We start from the raw sequence: 21,158 nt of genomic DNA, 5'->3' as shown, positions 1-21,158 counted from the left end.
CATTAGGTTGTATTCATCTCTAATTTATGACACTTCCAATTTGTCAAAGTAACATTTTTCATTAGGCTAAAATAACATAGTTTGTCGCTTTTCCTTATATTTTAAAAAATATTCAGGGATTGAAATCATCTTTACCAGATTACAGAGCTGCAACATACATGATAATATGTCAGATTTCCGTGAAAGTGACCATGGAAGATACCTTCGTTAACTCCTTGGCTTCACAGATTATCAGAACACTGATCAGAATTCCCTCTCTGATCAAGGATGGATTGAGTTGCTTGATAGTGCTCCTTCAGAGACAGAAGCCAGAGAGCCTGGGGAAAAAGTACGTACAATTGAATTGAGAATGATGATAATTGGAGGTGAATGAAGTTATTTTGAGTAGTTTTTTTCATAGGATAAATTTTATGCTATTTTAAAAAACTGCCGTTCATTGTCTTCTAATATGTAAAGTCAATATCTTATGTCCTTGTTTCTTCAAAGGCCATTTCCTCACTTGTGTAATGTTCCTAATCTTATTACACTACTTCAAGGGATTTCTGAAACATATGACATTAGTCCTCTTCTGCGTTACATGCTTCCCCACCTGGTTGTCTCCATGATTAATCAGATTACAGGTAAATGGTTTTACATGTTGTGTCCAAAAATTTACTTTCTCATATTTGATTTTCTTAAGATAAAACCACACCCTGGTTAATATCTTTTAGATCTCTAGAATTTTCTGCTGTCCAACTCTTTTTGTGTAATTTGTCTGTTTTTCTGACATGAGAAACATTTAGGGTGGGGAGCAGATTGGTTGAAGGGAGAACCTTGTTTATTGAGTAATACACTCAGTATTTTTTTAAATTAATTTTTATTGAAGTAAAGTTGCTTTACGATGCTTTGTTAGTTTCTCCTGTACAGCAAAATGAATCAGTTATAAATGTACCTATATCCTTTTGCATTCCCTTCAGGTTACCACAGAGCGTTAAATAGAGTTCCTTATGCTATACAGTAGGTTCTCATTGGTGGTGGTGTTTTAGTTGCTAAGTCGTGTCTGACTCTTGAGATCCTGTGGACTGTAGCCTGTCAGGCTCCTCTGTCCATGGGATTCTCTAGGCAAGAATACTCGAGTGGGTTACCATTTCCTTCTCCAGGGGATCTTCCCTACCCAGGAATTGAAAGTGGGACTCCTTCATTGCAGGCCGATGATTTACCAGCTGAGCTATGAGGGAAGCCCAGGTTCTCATTAATTACCTATTTTATACATAGGATCAATAGTGTGTATGTGTCAGTCCCAATCTCCCAGTTCCTCCCACCTGCTGCCTTTCCCCCTTGGTATCCATACATTCGTTACCTATATCTGTTTCTCTGTTCTGTTGCAAATAAGATCATCTATACAGTTTTTCTAGATTCCACAAAATATTTGTTTTTCAGACTTACGTCACTCTGTGACACTATCTAGATAGTATTTTTTTTTTAATATGTGTTCTTTTACATGTTTCTACATGAAAAAAGACTATGGAATTATTTTAAAATAGTTAAAACACATTGTTGAGTCAAACTTTCGCTTTTCATCTAGATATTTAATAAACTTTAGTGATTCCTTTATAATAAATATCTAGTTGCCCAAAAAAGTTTTTCTCCCTTGAGTCATTGAAAATATAAGATGAAAAATCTCATGTGTGAAAATCCAGATTTAAAAAAAGCCCAGAAGTTAATTAGAAGGTGATTATTGGCATTCTGTGTTTTTCACCTTTCAATAAATATGGAAAGATAAGGAAGACATTCTTGGTGCTGTTGCTACTAGACTAAGAAAGACATCCTAAGAAAGTCGTCTCTAAAGTACATCCATTTATTGGAAAACAAGGTTTACTTAACCCAATCTCAGTTTAAACATGAGTTTTAGAAACATGACTAGCACAAAAGAAAGGGTACATTCCCTGTTCAGGTGGTGAGTAATGAAGTCAGGGCCAACATTCATTCTTACATAATGGAAGATGGCAGCTCTTGCTTCAGTAAGGAGGCACTGAGGTGAAAGTGTGGTCTGTATTCAGAGAGTTTATTGAAATGTAGATTCAGGTCCCAGCTTCACCACTTGTAATGTGGCTTGGGGAAAGACTGTGTTCATTGGACTTCTGTTTCATTAATGAGAGAGGCATGATAGTACTTGTTTTTAAAAAATTTAGAGGATTTCAACTAAAGGATAAATGAGGGTGATGTATACAAAATGATTTTAAAAAATACAAATGACCAAATAGGTGAAGTACACTTGAAAATAGGTATAAAGCTGGATGTGGATATATGTCTTAAAGTTATTCCTGTAGAAAGATTTTCTGCTATAAAAAAACCTAATAGCATGCACATGCAAAAACATTTTTCTCCAGTCAATTTTAATTTGTTGTGTGTGCTAAGGAGAAGAAACTGAAGAGATGGATGGTCAAGTCTATAGGAGACTCTTAGAAGCCATACTTACAAATATACCCCTGAAGAACAACTTAGACCATTTGTTGGCTGGGTAAGCTCTTACTTTTGACATGCTTTTGATATTTGTATTTCTGTGGCTTAGTATACTTCTCAGGGTTGGTTAACAGTTTTCCAGTATCCCTTTATAATGTATTTTTTGCTTTGTCCATGTTCATTTAATTGTAAGTACTTAGTCAAGTGATTGTGGCAACAGAAAAAGAAGTAATTTCTCTTGTTTGTCTTTAGTGTATATATGTGATCATGCAGAGTTAATAGTGAAGATAAATTTGGGTTATATTATATGTAATTTGTGATTGTTTAAAATTTCCTCATATTAAGTGGACCAAAATGCAAGAAACAATGTATCACAGTTGGTAATCAGTAAATGTCATTAAGAAACTTAAACCACTAAGTAAAGATAGTTGAGAGTCTCCCATTTTCTTTTCTTACTGAAAGGGCAGCTTGATACAGTGAAAAGAATGTAGTCATGTAGTCAGAAAAAAAGTGGAGGTGTTGGTTGCTCAGTCACTCTTTATGACCCCATGGGCTCTAGCCTACCAGGCTCCTCTGTCCATGGAATTCTCCAGGCCAGAGTACTGGAGTGGGTTGCCATTTCCTCCTCCAGGTGATTTCCCAACCCTAGGGATTGAACCTGGGTCTCCTGCAGTGCAGGCAGATTCTTTACAATCTGAGCCACCAGGGAAGCCCAGACATAAGTTAAATCCTTCCTCTTATCACCTCCAGGCAAGTAGAGTAGTAAGTTCTGAAGGTCAGGCTGTGTGGATCTGGTTTTGTCACTGTGTATCGTTGGGCAGGTACCCATCTACAGGGTGTGTCATTTGTGCACCCTGCTCCCAAGTTGGCTTGTGAATTAAATGAGGTTAAATATGCAAAGTACTGTTGAGAGCTTGACTGTGGATTCAGACAGGGATTGAAAACTGTGCTCCACTTTTTATGATATAATAGGGCTCACTGAGTATTGCCTCTTGTTGCTGTTCTTGTTTAACCTCAGGCAAATTGTAAGACTTCTTAGTCTGAGTTTTTGTACCTGTAAAATTAATCTAGTTTTTACCCTGTAGAGGTCTGACAGAGATAATACATTCTAAAGCACGTAGTACGTAGTAGGTGTTCAATACATAGTAACTCTGATGCCTGCTAGTATTTGTTTTGTTTTGCAGCCTTCTTTTTGAAGAGTATATTTCATATAGTTCCCAGGACAAAATGGATTCTGATAAAGTATCTTTGCTTAATGAACAGTTTCTTCCACTTATCAGACTTTTAGAAAGCAGGTAAGCTCTGTGTGTGTGTGTGTGTGTGTGTGTGTGTGTGCGTGCACTTATTAATGTGTACCTCTGGTTTTATAAAAAGATGATTTACAAGTTACTTAATAAAGTGAAGGAATTATAAAGGGATTGTTTTTCTTTTCTACCTTTCAGGAAGGGACAATTATAGGATTTAAATATATTTGAAATATAAGAGGGAATAAAGGTTGTATGGGGACTATGGAGAGTATAATTTTTTATATAGACTGTTGTTGAAATAGTCATAGTAACAAAGTCGATCAATATCATTTGGTTTTACATATTCCGTTTGTCAAAAATTTAAGTCTTAATCTTAGTAATTTTAAAAAGTTACAATTTTTTTCTTTTATACCTGGATGGTCTGTGTAGTTAATAACTTTATTAAGAATAATGAACTGACTCTTTAATTTCATCCCAGATACCCCAAAACATTAGATGCTGTGTTAGAGGAACGCCTAAAGGAAATTACAGACCTGAAAAAGCAGGAGCTTTTTCACCAATTTATCTCTCTTTCTACAAGTGGAGGAAAGTATCAGGTAACTTTTTCTTCAGGGGATTTGTGACCCGGATATTCGTGGGATTATTTGAAGAGCTTGGGAAGGAAATTTGCTACTTCACTCCTCTGTTTGAGAAGTTCCATGGAAAGAGAAGATGTACTCAGTTTGCCTTAGTTACCAGAAGTAAGACTCTGAGGCAGGAATTAAATAATTGCAGAAAGGTACAGTAATTTTTAAATAACTGTGAACCTGATGCTTATTTCAGGAAAAGTGTTATTTGGAAATTTTATATCTAATACTCATTAGCAGTCACCAAAAGATGGCCTAACTTAGATTTCTAGAGATCCTTATCTTTCTCCTGCATCTTCACTTCTTAGCACAGCACCCGCCAGCCACATGTGGCTATGTAAGTCATTGATTAGGAAAAGGGAAATAGATTTTGTTTCATGATTATGTTAGGACTTCAGAAATTTTCTAGGGACAATATGCCCCAAGTCTTTATGCTAGAAGTTAGACATTTATGTAGTTCTTATTGTTTGCCTTGAAAACAAATGTTATGAAGAGAAATGTGATTGTTTTGGTTTTTCTCTTCCATGATTAGACTTTCATCTTTAGTGGTACTTCATTTCCAGATCACAGGTTGATGGACTTCCTTCTTAGTCTAATTACATAAATAAATGAAGTTGTCAACAACTCCAGTGTCACATCATTTTCTTAATAGATGAAATGCATTCCCTCTTAAGTGATCAATTTTTTTGATACATATTTTAATTTAGGTGCTAATACCCAGTGGTTTATCTTAGGTGTTTTTCACCTTGCCATCAGATATACATAAAGAACACAGAATCACTTCATAAATTACTTCACTGATGTAAACCTACATATAGACACAACTATAAACAAAATCCCACTCCAGTACTCTTGCCTGGAAAATCCCATGGACAGAGGAGCCTGATGGGCCGCAGTCCATGGGGTTGCTAAGAGTCGGACAGGACTGAGCGACTTCACTTTCACTTTTCACTTTCATGCATTGGAGGAGGAAATGGCAACCCACTCCAGTGTTCTTGCCTGGAGAATCCCAGGGAAGGGGGAGCCTGGTGGGCTGCCCTCTATGGGGTCATACAGAGTCACACAGAGTTGCACAGGGGACACGACTGATACCACTGAGCAGCAGCAGCATACACGAAATCACAGCATTCACAGTACAGGTTTTTGTATCTATTTACAAATCATACTGTGTTTTGGAGGCAAAGATTTTGCTTTACTTTTTACTTTTGGTTTACTTTACATTTTGCTTTCTGAAATTAGATGGTTTAGAATATGTCAGCGTGGTGTGGTTTTCTTTGGTTCTTGATTATATGCTGCTCAGATTTAATGGTGAGATCATTTGCTAATTGTGATGAATCCTATAGTTTTTAGCAGATTCTGATACCTCCTTGATGCTCAGTCTGAATCATCCGCTTGCTCCTGTGAGACTTCTGGCCATTAATCATCTGAAAAATGTCATGACAACACCAGAGGTTTGTGTCAAATAGCTTTCATTTTTGATGTTTTTATCCTTGTGATGAACAGTGTAATTCTAGAGTAAGAAATTGAAGTTACCACCTAGAATCAATATTGTTTAATTATAGAGGTAAAGCTAATAAAGCAGATGCGAGTTCATTGGACAAAGATTTAGGACCATACGTACTGGAAGCCACCATTTTTAACCTGTATATGTCCTAGCTGGTAAAGAATCCACATGCAATGTGGGAGACCTGGGTTCAATCCCTGGGTTGGGAAGATCCTCTGGAGAAGGGAAAGGCAACCCACTTCAGTATTCTGGCCTGGAGAATTCTATAGACTGTAAAATCCATGGAGTCGCAAAGAATCGGAGACGACTGAGCGACTTTCACTTTCTTTCATGTCCTAGTAGCAATTTGTTATCAATATGTTTCCACATTGCAGATGATTAGGTTAGCTTTAATTGAGAGTTTTTCAAACTGGGATTAGGGATGAATTTATAGAGGGTCACAAATTATCTGAGTTTTCAGTTTTGAAATTTGAATTTGACAGTCTTACTTAACATGAACATATTTGAGGATATCAGAATGATAGCTTTTGGAACCCTGTTCAGTTTTGGTACCTGCCAGTCTCATTTGTGTTTAAAATTTAAGTACAGAAGCTGACGTAATTTGTAAATAAAGCTTTTATGCCCAAATAATATTTTACAAAGACTTTGCAGTGATTCGAGTAGAGTGGTATTTTCCAAACTTTAGTCATTCAGCCACTTTTTTTGGCTGTATTAGCTTACAACTGATGTTACTTTTTAGCTTCTTTTAAATGGACTCACTGCTTTTTCACATAGCCTTGATTGTTTGTTTTCTTAAAATATGGTGGATTGGGGCTTCCATGGTGGCTCAGTGGTAAAAGAATCTGCTTGGCAATGAAGGAGACTTGGGTTTGATCCCTGCGTTGGGAAGATCACGTGGGGAAGGAAATGGCAGCTCACTTCTATATTCTTGCCTGGGAAATCCATTGGACAGAGGAGCCTTGTGGGCTGCAGTCCATGGGGTCACAAAGGACTCGGACATGATTTAGTGACTAAGCTACAACAATAATGGTTGATTTAAGTATTATATTTCTTTTTTTTTTTTTTACTTTTAATTTTGTTTTGGGGTATAGCCGATTAACCAACAATGTTGTAATAGTTTCAGGTACGGTATTATATTTCATGTGAACAGCTTAGTAATTCAGTATTTTTATAGGTTATGCTTCATACAAAGTGAATACAAAATATTGACTATATTCCCTGTGCTATGAATTAATTCCTTGTAACTTACTGAATTTATACCTAGTAGGCTTGTACTTCTTTATCCTCTTCATCTGTTTCACATAGCTTTTACATCATGAGTTTGAAGTGCTAATTGTATGTACATTTTATTATAGTACAGTTGGAAATAAGAATGTTCACCTATGTAATATCTAAAATCACCTCGTGCTCTACCGCTTGCATATTTGGGAAATTTTTGGACTAGAGAAAAACAGTAGGAGAAATTCATTTCTTCATAGCAGATAGCAGTGTAAACAGGCTGAACTCTAAACTTGTGTCGTGGCCATTAAAACCAGATTCATACTGCACGTAGAATTTAATTCAGCTAATCATAATTACTGCTTTAAATTTATTTTTTTTTTTTTTAGTTTTTTAGCTTTTAACTTACAACTTTATAAGTATTTTGAAAATGTTCTAATTTAGATTTTTAAACAGTTATACTTGTGAAAATGGTTGATGTACTCATATTTGAAAAATACTGCTTTGCTGATTCATTCCTGATCTGGTACAAATTATGTTTCTTTCATAAATTGCTGGTAGATTTGTCTTGCTGACTGGTTGGATAAGTAAACTCAGTGAGTACTGTTCTTTGTTGTAATAGGAAGATTTCAGTGAGTAGAATAAGAAAGGAGTTCCTGAAATCTCCTCTAATATTCTTGAAGTCATTCGCATCCTTCTTTTACTCTTAATCCAGTCCTACCCTGGACTTGTTAGTTTTTCAGTGAAGGGCAGTGTATACGTATGTTCAACTTACAGGCTTAGGTACTGTAATTGCAGTTAATGTCTGTCCTCGCATGCATTGATTTCCTTTCACTTCTCCATTAATGTCTGGACACAAGTAGGTTCTGTTCTTGAATTCCAGATTGAGCTATTGGGCTACTTGTTAGCTTTTGAGGAAAATTTGACATTATACTTTGACTTAGTTTTGTGGATTTGAAGGATTTTACTTTTTCTCTCCCAACCTTCCCTTCTGATCTACACTTTTCTTCTATAGGATTATTTACTTTTTTTTTTCTTACCACCTACAGGGAGAGCTATATTCAATTGGGTTCAGTTCAGTTCAGTCCCTTAGTCGTGTCCAACTCTGCAACCCCATGAATTGCAGCATGCCAGGCCTCCCTGTCCATCACCAACTCCTAGAGTTTACTCAAATTCACGTCCATCAAGTCAGTGATGCCATCCAGCCATCTCATCCTCTGTCGTCCCCTTCTCCTTCTGCCCCCAATCCCTCCCAGCATCAGAGTCTTTTCCAATGAGTCAACTCTTCACATGAGGTGGCCAAAGTACTGGAGTTTCAGCTTTAGCATCAGTCCTTCCAATGAACACCCAGGACTGATCTCCTTTAGAATGGACTGGTTGGATCTCCTTGCAGTCCAAGGGATTCTCCAAGACTCTTCTCCAACACCACAGTTCAAAAGCATCAATTCTTTGGCGCTCAGCCTTCTTCACAGTCCAACTCTCACATCCATACATGACCACTGGAAAAACCATAGCCTTGACTAGATGGAGCTTTGTTGGCAAAGTGATGTCTCTGCTTTTGAATATGCTATCTAGGTTGGTCATAACTTTCCTTCCAAGGAGTAAGCGTTTTTTAATTTCATGGCTGCAATCACCATCTGCAGTGATTTGGAACCCCCCCAAAAAAAGTCTGACACTGTTTCCACTGTTTCCCCATTTTATTTCCCATGAAGTGATGGGACCAGATGCCATGATCTTCGTTTTCTGAATGTTGAGCTTTAAGCCAACTTTTTCACTCTCCTCTTTCACTTTCATCAAGAGGCTTTTTAGGTCCTCTTCACTTTCTGCCACAAGGGTGGTGTCATCTGCATATCTGAGGTTATTGATAGTTCTCCTGGCAGCCTTGATTCCAGCTTGTGCTTCCTCCAGCCCAGCCTTTCTCACAATGTACTCTGCATATAAGTTAAATAAGCAAGGTGACAATATACAGCCTTGATGTACTCCTTTTCCTATTTGGAACCAGTCTGTTCCTGCATATAGGTTTCTGAAGAGGCAGGTCAGGTGGTCTGGTATTCCCATCTCTTGCAGAATTTTCCACAGTTTATTGTGATCCACACAGTCAAAGGCTTTGGCATAGTCAATAAAGCAGAAATAGATGTTTTTCTGGAACTCTCCTGTTCTTTGGATGATCCAGCAGATGTTGGCAATTTGATCTCTGGTTCCTCTGCCTTTTCTATAACCAGCTTGAACATCTGGAAGTTCACGGTTCACGTATTGCTGAAGCCTGGCGTGGAGAATTTTGAGCATGACTTTACTAGCGTGTGAGATGAGAGCAATTGTGCGGTAGTTTGAGCATTCTTTGGCATTGCCTTTCTTTGGGATTGGAATGAAAACTGACCTTTTCCAGTCCTGTGGCCAGTGCTGAGTTTTCCAAATTTGCTGGCATATTGAGTGCAGCACTTTCACAGCATCATCTTTCAGGATTTGAAATAGCTCTACTGGAATTCCATCACCTCCACTAGCTTTGTTCATAGTGATGCTTTCTAAGGCCCACTTGACTTCACATTCCAGGATGTCTGGCTCTAGGCGAGTGATCACACCATCAAGATTATCTGGGTCATGAAGATCTTTTTGGTACAGTTCTTCTGTGTATTCTTGCCACCTCTTCTTAATATCTTCTGCTTCTGTTAGGTCCATAACATTTCTGTCCTTTATCGAGCCCATCTTTGCATGAAATGTTCCCTTGGTATCTCTAATTTTCTTGAAGAGACCTCTAGTCTTTCCCATTCTGTTTTCCTCTATTTCTTAAGGAGTCTTCTATTTTTGTTGTGAATGATTTTATGTTTTATTTTCTTTCATAATTTAAAAGAAAAACATGAACTTCTTTTTGGCAGAGTGCGTGTCACCATCCTTATAAAAACTTTGCAAATTAATATGCTTAATTTTAACACTGCTGATGTCTAAGGCACTGTTTTAAGTATTGATATGTATTATTTGATCCTTAGCAACCTTTTGAGGGACGTACTGTTACTAGCCCTGTGTTACAGATGAGAATAACGAGGCTTAGGAAGGTTATGTAACTTACTCAAGATCTCATAGCTTGTCCAGTGGTAGAGCTGGGATTTCAACCTAGACAATCTGGTTCTGTAATCTCTCTCAATATGTAGGTTTTCTCTCATTTTAACAAAATAAAAATTGCATTTCAATTACACGTGTTATATTTTCAGTGGATACCGGAAAAAGTTTGTACCAAACAATTATTCATCTCAAAAGGACTTCTAGAGATGGCCTAGTTCAATGCAAATTCAATTCATGTGTGCTTAGTTTTGAATTTGCACCAGGGGCAGCAGAGCCTGTGTTCCTTGACTGGAATTCTGGGATGCCTTTCACAAAACCATACTTCCTTTCTAATTTAAAGTCTCAAGAGATTTTAGCAACAACTAAATTAATTTTTTCCCCTATTGTTCAGGAGAGTATCGATGAGTCTTTCATAAAAGAAGCTATTTTAACCCGATTAGATGATGACAGCGTGGATGTTGTTTTGTCGGCTGTAAGTGCTTTTGAGGTGAGTAACTTTGTTGTTCATGAAGTGCATGTTTTGCTTGTAAATATTTACTTATCCTTCTTCATCACATGAATCACCTCTAGGCAGGAATATACTTGTAAATTATTCCTTTTTGGAAATAGTTCTGTTGAGATCACAGACTTTTAATTGGGGAGAGCACATAGGAGTAGTTAGATTACACAGCTTTATATATCTGGAAGTTCTTTTAAAATGGGAAAGTGCTTTTTATTATTAGTAAATTCCCGAGGTTCATGGGAAATTGGCTCCTGAGTGCCACTTTTGAGAAACTGCTCACATACAACTTTTAAATTATGTTGGGATTCTTGGGAGATAAATTCTCTTTTTTGGGGGGGGGGGGGATAAATTCTTTATAATTCATAATTTTTTTTTAAGTTTAATAAGCACCATATTTGAAGCAAGTAAAAATTTACTCATGGGTATTTTTTTCTCTCTAGATTTTCAAACAACACTTTAGTTCAGAAGTGACAGTTTCACATCTCCTGAATCTCTTTCGAAGAGCAGAACTTTCAAAAAATAGGGGATGGTAAGTATTTATATCTCCTCTTACAAATAAATTAGTGAAATTCTTGTATGAAGTTCACTTTTATTTGGGTTTGTATGGGTCATAATATTCTCTGTGTTTGAAATTTTTCTTAATAAAATGGAAAAAGCAATATAATATGTGACATAATGCTAAGATCTGGGAAGTAGGATGGGAGGTGACTTTAATTTTTTACTTTATATAATTTTGTGGGGTCTTTTTTTCTTAACAAGAATAATACTTTAGAACTAAAAACAAATACAAATACATTAAATAAAAAATAGACTAGAGGCACATGACACTTTTTATAATATTTGATGAGCTTTTATTATTTCATTTTTGGCACCTGTGCTTTTTACATGGAAAACTGACTAAGCTCTTTAGAGAATGAGAGTGTGTCTTACAAGTTTTTATATCCTATGTAGTTGAACAGAACATAATATCTGCTCAGATATTTTTTGAACTTAAGAGTGAATCTTGGATTTCTAGTGGAGTTGAGACATAGTATAGTGTGATCTATGTTTGATGTTATAATTAATGATCTCTCAAAAAAAAATTGGGCTTCCCCTGTGGCTCAGCTGGTAAAGAATCCACCTGCCATGTGGGAGACCTGGGTTCGATCCCTGGGTTGGGAATATCCCCAGAAGGGAAGGGCTACCCACTCCAGTATTCTGGCGTGGAGAATTCCAGGGACTAAGTCCATGGGGTTGTGAAGAATCGGACATGACTGAGCGACTTTCACTTTCAAAATAAATATGATTTGACAGAATTGATTCAAAATGCATGCCCCAAATAACTCCTTTGTTAGCATGGATTTTAAGTGATGTCTTGATGTTTCTTAGTAATGTGTTTGGTAAAGAGACCAGGATAGTGTCAGTTGAGCTGGGAAAGTATAATGATGAGTTTTTGCTGAACTGAAGTCTCTAATGTGTCTCAACCAAATGTGTTTATGTATCTTTTAGGTACAAGGTACTTGAGATCGCAGCAGGCATACTGGTTAAAGAGGAAATACTGGGTGAAAATGATCAGTTGTCGAATCAGGTGGTGGTGCATCTGTTGCCATTTATGGTCGTCAACAGTGATGATATGGAGTCTGCTGAGATGAAAATGGCTGTTTATTTATCAGAATCAGGAATTTGCTCTTTGCATCCTTTATTAAGAGGCTGGAAAGAAGGTAAGAGATGAAGTTGTTTTTCAGAAAAAGTGAACAAGTGACACTTTAAAGAAGGAAGATAATGACAATTAAAAATGGACAGTGATTGTTATTTGAAATCGTTTATGTTACATGCCAGCAATAATTTTAAAACTTTTTGCTAATATGAAAAGTATACTTTGAAAAGGAAGCTGACCCACTGATGAATTCTAAATTGTATGAAAAGAAAAATAAAAAGCAAACCTTCACAGGAACATTGTAAAACTTTTGCCTAAATTCCTTACTCTGCATTCAAGTGAATGCAGACACATTGGTGACATAAGAGCCCCTGGTGTTTGATTCTTATATATGCATTCTTTTTTTTTTTCTAAATAGCTCTTGAAAATGTGATTAAAAGCACAAAGTCAGAAGAACTAATTGGTGTAGCGAATCAGAAGATGATTGAGTTGCTGGCTGACAATATAAATTCAGGGAATCCCTCTTCAATGTTAAAGATGGTAGGTACACTATTGAAGTCCACACCCTGGGTTTCCTTCTCAGAATCTTTCTGGACTCTCAGTGGTTACTTTACTAAGTTCTTCTTTTATTTAAAATAACTTTTCCATTCTTGAGTACTTTGTTTTGTTTTAAAAATATATAGTGTTATTTAGTGTATCTTGCAGATTGTTTGAAATCCTTAACATTTTGGAGAATTTATTTCATCGTGGTTGTTTATTGGATCAGTAGGAATATAATGTACACTTTTTAATCTTTTTTCCTCTCATTTAAAGTATTAAAGTCATGTTTTTCTTAAAAGAAGAAAATATTATCTGAGAGGAGAAGTTTTCTTTTGCCTTAGTAAATAAACCTTTTAAAAACATAAAAACATTTACCTAGTTGGCAGGTGCAATTATGTTCATTGTAATTTCTCAAAATTATTTTTATAATTACTCAGAAGTCAATGATTATTTTTTAAGGTTTTATATTTATCATCTCTGAATATAGAACAAATGATACCTAGATAGGCAGAGGTTGAGAAAATTGTTTTTATGCAAACCGAGAGCCACCATTAATGGAGTTTGTTTATTTTTCAAGGTAGAGGATTTAATAAGTGTTGGAGAGAAGGAATCCTTTAGCTTGAAGCAGAAGGTGACTTTTCACGTAGTCATGGCTGTGCTTGTCTCCTGCTGTTCGTCCTTGAAAGAAACTCACTTTCCATTTGCAACAAGAGTCTTCAGTTTGTTGCAGAAAAAAATAAAGAAGCTTGAAAATGTCATTACTACAGTGGTAAGTGAGGAGTGCAGAGTCTCTGGAGAGTCGAATGTTGAGACCACTTTGTCAGTCACAGTAGAACTGAAAATTGGAGGCTGAGATGCTGAGTCTTTGGATTCTAGGAGTAGAATATGAAGTGGCCTTTTGTAGTATTAGGTAATGAATTAGGCTCTCTCTTCTTTTTGCAGGAAATGTGATTAAGTAGTGGGATTTCAGGTTTGCAGTGTTTGTGTCTGATAATTGACTCTACTCTGTGTTATCTCTATTGGGCCATTTTCCGAGTTATACTTAACTACATCTAGTGATAAGGAATTTACTAGATACATTACTGTTTGAATAATATTGTTTTGTTCTGTTGTTTACTAAAATAGATCTTTTGTATTATTTTTTTGGGGATTTTGCAAGCATATTATTATCTTTGACAGTCTTACATATTGATATTTTTACCTACTACCACACCTTGAGTTTACAGATGTTTTTCTTTTAATATCTGCCATAAATAGCGTCTTACAGTAGTATCATTTTTATTTCTTGTGTTCCTTGTTGTAGGAGTTACTCAACAAATCTCGTCTTTTTCACATTCATTTATACCCTTAGAATTTTATAAGTTCTATCACAGCCATTATAGCTAAATTTTTGTAAATTTTATAGAAATGAATCTTCATATATTAAAAAAGTAGCCTAGGGAATTCCCTGGTGGTCTCGTGGCTAGGACTCTGTGCTTTCACTGCTGGGGCCCAGGTTCGATCCCTGATCGGGGAGTTAAGATCCCACAAGCCATGAGGCTCAGCCAAAAAAAAATAAAACATAGTTCAGATGAGCCCTTCTTAACTTCTTTCTTTATTTTTTTGAATGCATGGTGACCTGGACTCTACTTGTTTTCAGTGGTAAAGTGTGGACAAATTGAACATTTTATTAATGGATAGATAACATGTTGTTTTATATCTGATACCCTTTCTGAAAGTTTTGAGCATCTTTTCGGCTGAAGTAGATCCATGGACGGAGGAGCCTGGAAGGCTGCAGTCCATGGGGTCGCTAAGAGTAGGACACGACTGAGCGACTTCACTTTCACTTTTTACTTTTCATGTATTGGAGAAGGAAATGGCAACCCGCTCCAGTGTTTTTGCCTGGAGAATCCCAGGGACAGGGGAGCCTGGTGGGCTGCCGTCTGTGGGGTCGCACAGAGTCGGATACGACTGAAGCAACTTAGCAGCAGCAGCAGCAGCACATTGAGCCAGTGAAATCCACCACCAGAGCCATTATCTTGAAAGTCTGGCTTTGGGTTATTTTACTTCCAAGTTATTACTCTGCACTTGCCTTGCGGAGCCTCATTTGTCATTTTCCTGCACCACTTCTCATGCTTCCTGTTGGCATTTTAGTGTAATTCCTATGCACCTTGACTTTATGCTTCTTGTTTAGAATCATCTGCAAATCTGGGGATTTGACCATGTATTATTCTTCAGATCAGCAGTAAAAGTGTGAAATGAGAAAAGTCTCTTCAAGGATCTCTTGGAAATGCAATTCCTTATCTTCTGTTTAGAAACATGCCTACCCTTTATTTGATAAAGCATAATTAACAGGAATAACATTTGATTTAGGGATGGGTTTTAAGATAAAATGAAGCCACGCTGAACTTATTTGTGTCTTTTCTTGTGAATAGTGATGGTTAGATGTCTTCAAAAATCGGATTAAAACAACTAATCTCCCTACCCAAATACATGTATAGACAAAATTTTGCAGATTACACAATTGTACAGCCACTGCAGTCCATCTCTATAAGTCATGTTCAGGACACCTTTAAATTAGTGCTGTATTTGCTCTGCTTTAACATTTCAGGAGATCTCCTCAGAATGGCATTTTGAGCTGATGATGGACAGAGGGATACCATTGGAGCTGTGGGCACATTACGTAAAACAGCTCAAAACTGGCCAGCGGATTGCCGTGGAGGACTCAGTTTTACTCTTGTTTTCACTGAAAAATTTTATTCATACTCTAAAGGCTCCTAAATATTTTCCTAAAGGTAAGACAAGCCATGAATCCCTTGAGTGTGTTACTGTGGAAAATTGAAGTATTGATTCTCCAGTGTTCTTTGTCTTGAATGAAAAGTTCCCAGGGTTTATTCACATAAGCTTATGCGCCATTTCCCGTTCTCTTCGCGTCCCCGTAGATGATACATGGTGGAATCCCGAACAGCTGCAAGAAGACAGCAGAGACTACCTGCGTCTGCTCATTGGGCTCTTTGAGACGGTTCTCAGTGGTGCTGATGCCATTCACTTTCGGGTTCTGATGAAACTTTTCATAAAGGTACCGGGTCATCTTTTTCAGACATACTCTTCCCTTGAAGATGATGTTATAGATGATTTCAGTTTTGGTAGTTTTTAATGAAAAAGAAAGCAGACCTTTAAACAGTGAAGTGCGTGATGATGGAGGCAGGCTGGTAAAGCTGTGCTGAATCATGACAGCAGTCCGGAGGTTGGACAGACTGACATTGCTGCTGGCCTCCTAATGTATTAGTCCTGCTCAGGTATTTAATAATCACAACAGCCCAGTATATCTGGCTGACTAATGCCATTACCAGAGAGAGACTGGGGTTCAGAGAGGCAGTTTAGGACGTGCAGAGCCACTCAGTGGAGAGATTTCGTCACAGCACCATGACCTCCATGCTGCCAGGCCCAGTGGTCAGTTCTTTATCCTGTCTTAACCTCTAAACAGCATTTGACACAGCTGACATGGGTCACTCCGTCCTTAAAGTACTTTCTCAGTGAGGCTTCCTAACATCATTCTTGTCTGCGTTGTCTGCTTGGTGACCTCATCCTTTTCGTTGCTTGAGCCCAAAATTATAGAGAAGTCCTCTGAATACCACTGCCAATAAGTCCTCTGAACGTGTCTATATCTTTCCCAGTGGGTTAAAGTACCCAGCAGAGATGAATTTTAAAGTGAGTAGACAAAGCAAAACATTGCAATAAATTGTTTTTTGTAATTGTACACTAGAGGAAAGATTTGGAAGCAAATTATTTGAGTAAAGGGCTTCCCTGGTGGCTCAGATGGTAAAGAATCTGCCTGCAATACAGGAGTCCCAGGTTCAATCCCTGGGTCAGAAAGATCCTGTGGAGGAGGGAATGGCTACCCACTCCAGTCTTCTTGCCTGGAGAGTCCCTCGGACAGAGGAACCTGGCGGGCCACAGTCCATGGGGTCGCAAAGAGTCAGACACGACTGAGCGACTAAGACTTTACATGCTGTTTGACTAAAATTAACTTCACTATCTTTTTTTTTTAGGTACATTTAGAAGATGTTCTTCAGTTATTCAAGTTCTTTTCTGTTTTATGGACCTATGGTTCCAGCCTTTCAAACCCACTCAACTGCAGAGTGACAGCGGCGCTGCAGACGCAAGCTCTCTACGTGGGCCGCGCCCTGCTCCCTCCTCAGAAGACGCAGCAGGGACATCAGCTGGCGTCTGCAGCTTCTCCAGGTACTCAAGAATCCTTGTCCTGTTCTGTCATGACCAGCTGGTAATGCTTTCTCTGTGTGAGATGTATGAAGGTTGTGGTTTGGAGAATTTGTTTTTATTAGTGTGAGTGCACACTCTCTCTCTCTGTAGAGGGGTGTATGTGTGTGCGTGTGTATTTGTGTATATGTAGACTGTGGTTATTTTTACATTGCTTTTAAGTTCTAAATATAAATTGCAAAATCTTGCCAAAACAGATAGCAAAAATGGTAGGTGATTAATTTTGGGTTTTTACTATCCAACTGTTCATTTTTTGAGTAGTAACAGGGCTATCTAGGGAAACCAAACCATCTTAATACAATTCAGCATTTAACTGATTGATTATATAAAATTGGTCTCCATTCAGGCAACCCTTCTGGATTTATCTCTTTTATCTGGTATAATTTTCAGGTTGGGCACTCAGTAATGAAACAGCCAAAAATAAAACTTATGTTTTTTATAAGTGAAATTGTAAATTTTGCAAAACATGCAGAATTTCATAAAGTTGATGAATATGATTTTGAGAAGTGGATTGACTTATAAAGTTATTGACAAATGAGAGGATCTGGCAGAATCAGACCCTATAGTGACTGAAGGTGAGAAAGTTGATGAGGATGATAGAATCATTTTAGTATGAGAGGAAGAAGAGTGGCCTGTGGGAAATCTGAACATGCTCTTGATTTTGTCTTCCCAAATCACTCTTTATAAGTGGTCTGTGAAAGCAAAGTGAATGATCCTACATTTTCCTCAGAACAGTTTCTCAGTGTTTTATTAGCTCCTTGAAAGACAACATAATTATAATCAAAATTTTGTTGTATGTGAGATAGATACAATTTTAAGTTTTACTTACAAAGTAAATCCCATGAATGTAATTCTTTTTCCAGTGCTTACTGTAAAATTGCAGTCCTCTTTTTAAATGGATTTACTTTTTTTTTTTAATTCATGTTTTGGCTCTCTGGATCTTCATTGTTGCATGCGGGCTTTCTCGAATTGTGATGAGCAGGGGCTACTCTAGTTTCGACGCATAGGCTTCTCACTGTGGTGGCTTTTCTTGTTGAGCACAGGCTCTAGGGTGCTCCAGCGTCCGTAGTTGTGGTATGCAGGCTTAGTTGCCTTGTGGCACGAGGAGTCTTCTCAGACCAGGCGTCAAACCCATGTCCCCTGTATTGGCAGATGGGTTCTGGACCACCAGAAAGTCCTGGATTTACTTTTAAGAAGGTGTATTTAGATTTTTTGGATGTGAACTTCCTGCACATTTCTTAAACTTTTTCATTGAATATATTGCAAGCATCTTTCTATATTAATATATATATAATTATATATTTTTTAAATGCAGAATATTTTATATGGAGATATGCCATATTTTATGGGAATAGTTCTCCACTGTTAAACTTGTGAGTTTTTTAAAAAAAGTCACAAGTAGTTAGATTTTCTAGTTAGGTATGAAATGTGCTATCCTTTAGCATCAAAGGCAGGGGCTTCTGAGGGCCATGTCTCTTTGTAGGCAGCACGACAGAGGACCTAACTTTTCCTGTAGTATTGCAGCAAGATGAACTCCCTTCATACTCCTGCCACTTTGCTTTCTGTCACCTCCCCCTTCCTAAAGTACTTTTGCATTTATGCTGCCTAGACATGTCCCAGGACTCTGTTAAAAACAGGAGAGGTACGTTCCACTCTGCTTGAAAGCTCAAGGACCACTAGCATCGCCTAGGCCCAGAGGTCGCTTACTCATTGCACCTGTCCTCAGACCACTCGACTGTGAGTGTGCAGTGAGCTGCTGCTGCTGCTGCTGCTGCTGCTAAGTCACTTCAGTCATGTCCGACTCTGTGCGACCTCAGAGACAGCAGCCTACCAGGCTCCTCTGTCCCTGGGATTCTCCAGGCAAGAACACTGGAGTGGGTTGCCATTTCCTTCTCCAGTGCATGCATGCATGCTAAGTTGCTTCAGTTGGGTCCAACTCTATGCGACCCTATGGACAGCAGCCCACCAGGCTCCTCTGTCCACAGGATTCTCTAGGCAAGAATACTGGAGTGGGTTGCCATTTCCTTCTCTGCAGTGAGCTTCTAGCCATACCTTATCCATAAGAAATCTTGGCTGGTATTTGTTTTCATATAATTACAAAAAACATGATGTTGTTTAAAAGAAAAAGAAAAAGGACTGGAAATTCTAGCAAATAGATACCTGGGCCTGAAGCTGCCCTTTGTGTGAATTCAACTTTTCAGCTGTTCATTTCTGGCTTTATTTTATAAATTAATTTTCTGGAGACCAGAAAAGTCTAACTTTTATATGACCTCAGAAAGGTATGAACACTTGTCATACTGTTTCTTGGCATTCCAGAAATAGTATATGTAGAATGGATCATTTCTAGCAAGATAAAAATTACCAAAATTTACCCCAGTAAATAGCATGGAATAAAGCATAAATAACTAACTACTATAAAAAGAATTTAGTTCTCTTTATCCCAGAGACTTCTCTTTCAAAAAACCCTGGTTCAGTTGCTTTCACATATTCATTTTACCAGATCCTTGAAGCCAGCTTATTTCGATGTTGTTGAGCTGGGCAGGGAATGAAGGAAATGAGGGAAAGCTTCCAGATTTTGTTTAAAACCAGCACAACATGCTGACAGACAAAAGGCAATGGGTACTTTGAATAATAATGCAACAATTCTAAATAAAATATTTGTTGGGTCCAGGAGCATTATTTTAGAGAATAAACATTTCCCCAGAATTCATTCCAGCAGGACAAAATTGGTTCAAAACTAGGAACTCTATTATGTAATTGGCTAGAGAAAACTCATATAATCATGTCCAAAGATTTGAAAAGGCATGAGATAAAAATCAGTAGCTATTCCTAATTAAGTAACAACAGAATAGGAGTAACATGATGCAAATACTTCTCACATCAGAAGCTAGTATTTTTGCCACATAATTGGGGAAACAGAAACATTCTTGTTAAATTCATCATTTTTATTGAACAAGGTTCTAGTTGGCAGAAATAGATGCCTTTCAAATACTAGTGAGGTGTATGAATGATCAAGCTGACATCCCAGATCTGTGGGGTTCTTAGGTTGAATATTAAACAGGACATCTGGCTGGTCATTTGGAAATATTAAAGAAGTTTGACTCCAGCCTTATTCCTTAGACAAAAATGTGAGCTGAACTAAAGATTGCACATTAAAAAGAAAACTTAGCTTTAGTGTTAGAAAATGTGGAGTACATATGATCACTATCTAAATATAGAGGTAGATACTTTTTAAAGAGAGCACCTTTCTAAGCAACATAAAACTAGAAGAAAGATTCTTCTATAAAGCTATAAAGTTTCCACGTCAAAAAGAATGTGAAAGCAAACATGAGTTCAGAATAAAATATCTGCCAAGCCTGATGCACGAGCGGGTTATTTCCTCTGCACACTTGCTCAGGGGTGTATGTGCAGGGTGTTTGTTGCAGCGGTTTTAATGCCAAAAGACTAGAAACAATCTAAACTTGTACTAGTAAGGTACTAGTTTTTAAAAATATGGACAACACGATCTGGCATTTGTGTACAATTTTAAAAGGCTATGTACTTTAGATATGTATGTATCAGTAGTGGTATGGGAAACACTGCCAGTGTACACTGAGATGTGAGAGCGGCTGTGCAGAACAGGATGTGTGTGCTCTGGTCTCTTGTATTTTCAGACAAGCACACCAGTATACATCTAGCATTTCTCTAGGGTAGTGAAATGATTAAACAGTGACTTCAGAGAGGGGGTTTGTGCTGGGAGGAAAGCTTTCATCATGTACCTCTTGATACTGTTGCAATTTTGTGCTGTTTCAATGTTTTCAATTGTTACTTAAATGTTTTTCCCTTTGGTTTTAGTGGTGATCTCTCTACTCATTAATCTGGGTAGCCCCATAAAGGAAGTGCGCAGGGCTGCCATTCACTGTCTCCAGGCTCTCAGCGGAGTGGCGTCCCCGTTTCATCTGGTCATAGATCACGTGGTTCCTAAAGTAGAGGAGATCACCTCAGACGCCACCTACGTTGTTCAGGTAAACTCAGTGGCAGAGAAGATGGAGAGTGTGCAGACCGTTGTGGACACGTGAGCCTTTCTCCCCTTCGTTGACGTTCTGCTTTGCAGGGCATTTGATTGGCTAAGTCATTGAATTTAGAA

At 37.7% G+C, this 21,158-nt stretch overlaps 1 protein-coding gene across 1 annotated transcript in view; it reads left to right on the top strand.

Moving 5' to 3' along the window:
* The window catches only part of HEATR1 (HEAT repeat containing 1), a 51,017-nt gene that overhangs the window by 6,533 nt on the left and 23,326 nt on the right, over positions 1 to 21,158 (top strand). Inside the window, exons 7-21 of the mRNA XM_044942055.2 lie at positions 117 to 328; positions 487 to 620; positions 2,398 to 2,500; positions 3,627 to 3,737; positions 4,168 to 4,285; positions 5,659 to 5,766; positions 10,486 to 10,581; positions 11,037 to 11,125; positions 12,085 to 12,296; positions 12,651 to 12,772; positions 13,350 to 13,541; positions 15,363 to 15,546; positions 15,694 to 15,830; positions 16,804 to 16,996; positions 20,867 to 21,036. Of these exons, the coding sequence (XP_044797990.2) occupies positions 117 to 328; positions 487 to 620; positions 2,398 to 2,500; positions 3,627 to 3,737; positions 4,168 to 4,285; positions 5,659 to 5,766; positions 10,486 to 10,581; positions 11,037 to 11,125; positions 12,085 to 12,296; positions 12,651 to 12,772; positions 13,350 to 13,541; positions 15,363 to 15,546; positions 15,694 to 15,830; positions 16,804 to 16,996; positions 20,867 to 21,036 (2,181 nt within the window). The remainder of the gene's footprint in view (positions 1 to 116; positions 329 to 486; positions 621 to 2,397; positions 2,501 to 3,626; positions 3,738 to 4,167; positions 4,286 to 5,658; positions 5,767 to 10,485; positions 10,582 to 11,036; positions 11,126 to 12,084; positions 12,297 to 12,650; positions 12,773 to 13,349; positions 13,542 to 15,362; positions 15,547 to 15,693; positions 15,831 to 16,803; positions 16,997 to 20,866; positions 21,037 to 21,158) is intronic.

Source organism: Bubalus bubalis, chromosome 4 (assembly GCF_019923935.1).
Source record: "Bubalus bubalis isolate 160015118507 breed Murrah chromosome 4, NDDB_SH_1, whole genome shotgun sequence".
Lineage (NCBI taxonomy): Eukaryota > Metazoa > Chordata > Mammalia > Artiodactyla > Bovidae > Bubalus > Bubalus bubalis.
This window is presented reverse-complemented; position numbering and strand designations above follow the sequence as displayed.